Source organism: Orycteropus afer, unplaced genomic scaffold (assembly GCF_000298275.1).
Source record: "Orycteropus afer afer isolate SDZICR_OR568_19922 unplaced genomic scaffold, OryAfe1.0 scaffold00123, whole genome shotgun sequence".
Lineage (NCBI taxonomy): Eukaryota > Metazoa > Chordata > Mammalia > Tubulidentata > Orycteropodidae > Orycteropus > Orycteropus afer.
In genome coordinates, this window is record NW_006921710.1 from 8,737,121 (window position 1) to 8,744,770 (window position 7,650).

The 7,650-nt window shown below is 40.0% G+C and overlaps 1 protein-coding gene across 1 annotated transcript in view; it reads right to left on the minus strand.

Moving 5' to 3' along the window:
* Nucleotides 1-7,650, minus strand: part of PBX3 (PBX homeobox 3) — a 317,478-nt gene that overhangs the window by 5,205 nt on the left and 304,623 nt on the right. Inside the window, exon 6 of the mRNA XM_007944331.2 lies at nt 1,022-1,187. Coding sequence (XP_007942522.1) covers nt 1,022-1,187 — 166 coding nt within the window. The remainder of the gene's footprint in view (nt 1-1,021; nt 1,188-7,650) is intronic.

The window sequence follows — 7,650 nt, forward strand, 5'->3', positions numbered from 1 at the left end:
TAGATGGCAGCTTCCTAGCTTTTAAGGTCCCAGTCGCTACTCGCCAAAGTAGTAGGTGGAACAATGTTTTGTATAGTATGTTATGCCAATTGAGCTTGATGTCCCCTGCGACTATGGTCCCAAGCCCGCAGGATCAACTACTCGGTCCCTCTGGGTAGCTGGCTGTGACCAAGCAATGACCATAACCTTGCCCCTTGTCAGCTCTACTATACACCTGGGAATTCTGATCATTCACATGAACTTATAGGCCCATTGTCTGCCAACCCTATATATGATCTTGGATACACTCTCCATTTAGACATACCTAATTGTTTAGCTTGTTCACCTATCTATCCATCCCTATACCCATGTTTGCTTTCACTGACAACTCAGTACTGTACATGCAAAAGGGTTCATATTTGTTGTCTGTACTGCCCATGTAACTCTCTATGTCTTTCTCATCCTCAATGCTGCCATACTGGTCACTTACATTTGAAGTACCATATCCTTAACAGTTAAATCCCACTAATCCTACAAAGCCGGCACTGCTTAGATAGAAGTAAAGAAATGCGAAAAAGGAAAGCAGGATGGATTCTGTGGCTGCATTAGGTAGAAAGCACAGCTGTACTTACACCCAACATCCTAGCTTCATTATGCACAGCAATAGTTAAACTTCACACTTTTGCTATTTCATTCTGTGACAGACCACTATTGACCTTGAGGTGATATGTGGAAAAGTATAACCAAAATAATTGTTAGTGATACAGCACTTTGCATGATTGCTGAATTAAAAACCACATTAAATGTAAAAGTTCAGAATCCACCAGAATAGAGTGGTACTCCTACTGGGTGACAGTGGGTTTACAGCTCTGGCCATCCACTCAATTTATCCATCCTAAGAACAAACCTACATTTTAATACAAAAGGACATTCTTCCTTTATAACTCCTTTATAACAGTATGGCTGTTTCCTGGCCTGTGGGACAGAGCTTTGTGGCATAAGGCTGCCTGGCTCAAGAAGGGAGCAAGCACACAGTACGCACCAGAATTTGGCGTGGTAGGTGAATTGGTCTGGTTGTTCTGCACAGCTGCTGCTACTGCGTGTGCGGCTGTCACGGCTGTTTTTGCAGCATAGAGGTTAGCTTCTTCCTGAAACTTGCCAATATTCTTCTTGTACCTGATTCGTTTGTTGCCAAACCAGTTGGATACCTACATGTTGCAGGGACATGGTGGTAAAAGGGAAGAGAGGTCAAAAGGAGAAAGAGTCAAACTTCCAATGTTAACTGTTGGACACCAAGGGAATACCATCTCAAGGGAAACTCAATTCCTGGCCTGTAACCTCATATCCTATGGATAATGCACCACAAACAAGCAACAATTAAGCTCTAAAAGGAATGGTATTATGGTTCACTCTCTCTTCTGGCAATATTTGCAGACTCCTTTGGAATAACACCACATCTGGAGGTAGCCACAGTTAACACTAAAATGGCTTCTCATACTGCTCATAAAGAAATATCCAATTGGTATATTATGTATATAAATGTTTAGGCCCCCCTAAAGTAGCTAAAAGGCTAGAAGAAACATTTACTAAGTTAGGTAAATATAAGAAACACGTGGCAAAGAATAACTTATTCTTTATTTTTGATGTAGAACAATTTTGGCAGCTGTATAGTAGAATAATGTTTGTTCTGCTGAAAAGAATAACATCAATTAATAATGAACGAAAAATCCCTTTGTCTCCTGCCTTAGAAGATACTGTATGTCTGCCAACATGGCTGCTCAAACTCTGCCAGGTAACACATAGGAAGGTCACAATTGAAAATTCAAGAACTTCCAATATTGTTAAATTCAAATGCAGAGGTGCGGTATATTTTTCATCAGGAGGACTACATTAATTTCTCTTGCAAACTACTTATGATGTCAGCCAGTACAAATGCAAGAGATTTCAAAAGATGATCTTGGCAATAGGCAGATTTCATCACATTTCATAGACAGCACAACTTCACCCAAGATTCATTGCTCAAAGTTACATTTTATGTTCAGAAAACCTGTAGTTGAGCTATATAAAGTAGAAGCTAAGACCTACATGGCAATTTATAAAAAAGTACCACTTGCTACATAAAATGATCTATCTCTTTTGTTAAAGTAAGTTTGAAAATACTTTTCAACAATTTCTTAATAATCTGCCAAAGAGGCATGTTGCTGTGCCTACTAGGCTGGGTTAGCTCACTGTTCTATCTTGAAGTTTATTATCCCGTAACAGCTATTCAAAGGAGCTCTGGTAGTAAAATGCCTAAGGTATCTGACCACTAATCAGAAGGTTGGTGGTTCAAAGCCACCAGTCACTCTGTGGAAGCAGGACTGGGCAATCTACTTCTATAAAGATTTACCACCTCAGAAACCCAATGGGGGTTGCTATAAGTCAGAATCGACTTGACAGCAGTGGGTTGGGTTGGGTTTAACAGCTATTTTGGGGTCCTGAGAAGAAATAAGGAGTCATATGTAGCTCAGAATCTTCAAATTCAATTTGCACCAATGGGCAACCTTTTGTTGACCATCTCCACGTCTGCCAAGCCTTTGTTTTGGAAGCAGAACTTTCATTCTTTGACCTATGGCACTCAACCTTCCAGAAGCCAGAGTCCTGCATGAATAAGATAATGTTGACCTTGATACTGCCTATATGCTGCCCTGGCTGTGGGTCACTGTGTGCACATGTATACACACACACACACACACACACATGCAATACACATATGCAGGTGAGTACATACTTGTAGGCACACACACTGAGGACTCATGCAGCAACCATGAACATAGCTTTGTCAGATAGAAACAAGCCAAAACCCATAAGGAAGTAAATACGCTACACTTAAAGTCAGGACTCCCTAGCCGTTTCTATTCCACCACCATTTTTTTTTTTTTTTTTTTAATAAAGGATTGTATGTATCTCTTTCTTTGCTTCATATCAAACAGTAGAGGTTATAGTGATCACTTACTGAGTATATCCTATGTGCCAAGTATTATGCAGAGCCCTTTGTACACCATTTCCTCATTGAATCTTAATCTCATGGACTAGGTGGTTGACTGAGATGGGGGTTATATAGGTATACAACAAGAGTTGGGAAACTATGACCCACAGGCCAAATTTGGCCTGCACTTGATTTTGGTCAAAATTTTTTAATGGTTAACAAAAACTCAAAAGATGAATATTTTGTGGCATGTGAAAATTATGTGAAATTGATTTTAATTTCATCAATAACAAATTACAGAAATTTGTTTCCTCTTTGTTATATAAGTACCTATATAATAATACCCTTGATTTTGACTCTCAGCCTGCAAAGCCTAAGATGTTTACTATGCAGATCTTTACAGAAAAGTTTGCCAACTCTTTGTGTCCACAGCTGTCAGAAGTCAATGAACTGGATGCTTAAGATCTGTGCATTTTATGAATGAAAACTGTACCTTGATACAAATAAAAAATTCATTGTTAAATAAAATCAGACCTTTGTTTCTACGCTACTGCATTCTACCATGATAATTTTAGTTGCTGCACTCAAGGAGAGGCTTGTCCTACCTCTGATCTGACAGCTGTAGGACATACACATCTTTAATACTAACCTTATCCCTCACACTCTTTAGTAAGGTCACAATCATGCCACCTTTAAGTTGAGTTTGTCACAAGACACAGAAACAACAGGAGAAAGATTTAGCTAAGCTTCACTGAATACCAGCTCTGTGGTCCATGCAAACCTCTCAATGCTTACACTTAACCCACTCAACAATTCCATAAAGTAGGTATTACTAGCCTCATTTTACAGATGAAAAAAATGAGGTTCAGAGGAAGATAAAGGACAAGTCCAAAGGCATAAAACCAGGGAATGGTGGAACCAGGATTGAAACCTAAGTCTTCTGATTCAAGCATGTTTCCTTTCCTTTTTCATCATACCATTGCCACAGCACATCCTTGTGAAAAAATGACATCACATCTTAGGAGAATATGAGTAGTTCATCTCAGAGACTGTAACAATGAAGGGAGAAAGTTACAAAAAAGCTGGTTCCCCCACTAAAAAAAAGCACTTTAATGGGGTGGGGTATCATTCCTTGGTCAAAGACACTCTACAAAATCACTCAAGAGAAACTGGTGACTTCAAGATGTATCCTTGGTGCTACAACTGTAAATAACCTGATTAAAAAGGAAGAAGAAAAGAAAAGCAGGATCGTTTTAAGAAACCCATGTGCCCACATCAGGCACTTTCAGGGGAACCCAGATTTTACAGAACACAGCAAGCCAAGTTTGGGACCAACTCAGGCAAGGAACATTAGGAAATAATGGTTATTTGTAAAATAAACAAATGATAACACAAAAGGTATATAATTTTTTTGTTATTTCCAAAGGAAGATGATGAACACAGAAGGGTTGAAGTAAAACAGTGTAATGGAGAAAGGTCCAATTTTCCAACTGTTTGTTTTTCTATTGTTCTGCCTGCCTTACTCCTTTCTCTCTGTGTCCCATCTCCTCCTGTCTACTCTGAGACTTCATGTCATCAATTAACTACTTTTTCTAAGACCTTTTAAGTCTCTCACTCCCTGTAAAATGATCAAATTTCCCCTGATATAACACAAACTCATTTTCCCTTGACCTTGTTGCTTCCTTTTACCTTTAGTGGCTGCCAGACTTCCTGAATGAGTGCCTCATGCTTCCTCTCAGCTTCCTCAACAGACACTCCTTAACTCTCAGCAATACGCCTTCTATCCTCACACCTTCAGGAGAACATACACAGGGAATTATTCCTGTGCCCAAACCAATGGCTCTTTTTCTTGTCTCAACTTGACTTCTCAGCACTGTCTGACACTTACGATTACCAAACTTCCTTCATAAAGCTCTTTCTTTGCTTGGCTTCTGTGACATTATACTCCTGCTTCTCCTCTAGTACAGTTCCTAGTTAGCAATGACAGTTAATATGCTTGGCTGCTAACCAAAATGTCGGAAGTCTGAGATTACCCAGAGATGCTTTGGAACAAAGACCTGGCAATCTGCTTCTGAAAAATCAGCCACTAATCGGAGCATGTGAGATCGTTCTACTCACATACGCAGGACTGCCATGAGTTGGAACTGACCTGATGGCAACTGGTACTGGGTCACCTCCAACATGTGCGCCTTGCCTGACATACCATGGTGTACGGGGGTGTGTTCTCCAAGACTCAGTTCTTGGCCCTCTTCTCTCTTTCTCCTTGAGCAATCTCATCTATACTCATGACTTTGATTATCATTTCTATATGGATAACTTCCAGATCTGTCTCTAGCTTCATGCAGAGTTTTAGTTCTCAAGTTTTAAGATATTTCCATATAAATGTTCTGCCACAACTTCCAATTCAGCAGGTCTAGAACAGAACCCAACGACCTCTGAAGTTGCACCTCATTCTCCATTTTCTCCTTGTGTTCATGGCATCTTTACCTCCAGCATGGGGACTAACTACCTTACAAAGTATTTCATTACTTGGATAGTTCTAATGGATATGCAGTTCTCCTTGTTCTGAACTAAATCTAGTTCCCTTTCATTTCCAGTCATGACCTTAGTTCTGACATCTAAACTGTCATGATGATAGTCTACTCCCCCCACATGACAGTACTAAAGAGAAATAAAGACTGTTATTACATATGCCCTTCCTAGTGTCCCTCCTAGTTTCTCCTCCTAGTGTTTTTTTTTTTTTTTTTCTCAAATAATGGCACAATCATCTATCCAGTTACTCAAAATAGAAGCCTTAAATCATTCTCTACTCCTCTTTTCCCTGTAGAACTAGTCATTCTCTTCCTTCCCCCTTGCCTACTGTTAAGTTCTGGGGTCCTCAGACTTCTCAGTCTTACAGAATCTAACACCAACCTGCCTTCTCTGCTTCTCTTCACTGAGCCCCATTTGTTTGACAGTTGTGCAGGATGTAGCAGTGGGAGGAAGAGCTAAGAGAGGACAAGGGTAAGGAGACAATGAGGGTGAGAGCCAGGATGAGCAGCAGCAATAGCAAGGGCAGGTATCGTGGAGAAGGAACAGGCAGAACTTGGCCACAGACGAGCTGTGAGACTCAGAGGAGAGGGAGAAGCCAGAAATGATGCTGATATGGCACTCAGACCTCAAGGAAGATGGAGACAGATGCTCTAGGAGGCATTTTTGCACCATGGAAGGTCAGTCTCAGTGACCAGTAGGAGCCACTGTCCCAATAGGATTATGTGATTCTGAAATTTTAAGTTCTGAATCAAGAAGGAAAAAGGAACCTAAGGTGTAAGTTCTGATTATGCTTGTTAAAGTTCTGGAAGAACCTATCTCACCTTCCACTGTGCATGGTCTCAGCTCAGCAGGCAGACCTAGAGAGCCAGCTTTCAAAAAGCTCCTTTAATATATAATAGCACTCCAGGTGCCTGAATAAAACTCTTAGGTCTTGGAAAGAGTTAAATATTGACTATATCTATAGTACAAAGGGGTATTTCTGGTTGAGAGGTAATTTGGCATTTCTTAAGCATAATTAATGAAAATTCCCCAAGTCTGAATTTAGCAGCAAAGGCCCATCTTAGAATTCTCTTCTTCTAAACAATTCTCTGTTGTATTTCATACTTTGTAGTTAATATTACCTTGACAATCAGAGAAGCTATAATACATTAATGAAACCTAGCCTGGAAAATCAGGTTACAGCTTTATTAACAGTTTCATAATTGAGGAATCTCTGTACCATCGAAGGTCTCATCTCTAGATATGTAAGAATCCTCTGTTTATGCATACCCCTGGACCAATCAAACAACAGTCATCACTAATAAAGGTTTATTTAATTCTCACAGTAAAATTTTAATATCACCAGCAGCCTGGGGAAGCTTTAGCAAGTGGATTTGCTTGACATCAGATCGTTTCTATTCTGCTAGTCCCAATACTTCTTAATCTTTAATATCAAGGCAATTAAAATTAATGGCCACTCATCTGAAGCTACTGTGGGCAGTGTTTCCTTGACATCAATTGTTTGATGGGATTACCTAGAGGTTAAACTAACAAGCAAGGTTTAATTGGAAGGAATGAAAGAAGCAGTGATCATACGTTATGTTTAACCTGCATAACCACATCTAAATGAATATCTAAAAATGTTCAACTATTTCTCAAATTAAAATATGCACGTTGCATTCTGATATCACAGATTGGAGTATCACGGCAATCAGCTATTAAGACCACGTTGCTGCAACTGAGATCAGTGTAATTAATGTAAAAATCGACACAAGTCCAGAATTTTTTTCCATAAATTTAAAACCAGATAGATACAATTAGTTGCCAAAAGAAGCACCAAAAACTACCAATTCCTGTGGCCCCTCTCCACACCTGCGCATCAGGGCACTAGGTAAGTAGAGCAGGCCCCATCTCTGTGCATCAGTCCCAGAATAGAAACAAGGCAGGATGGGATACTGTCCTGTGCTCCTCTTTTGAGCTATGTGTCATGGATTCATGACTCTGGATTACATAGAAGGCAAAAAAGCCAGACAAGAATTATAAGATCAATTAAAAAACAGGAATAAAAGCGTTAAGTACTGCCCTTCTTCTGCTGATGTGCATTGCTGTCAGCCCCTGGATGATGTTGTTGTTGTTGTTGTTATGTGCCGTCGAGTCGGCCCCGACTCATAGCGACCCCTCCTTGGGTTTCC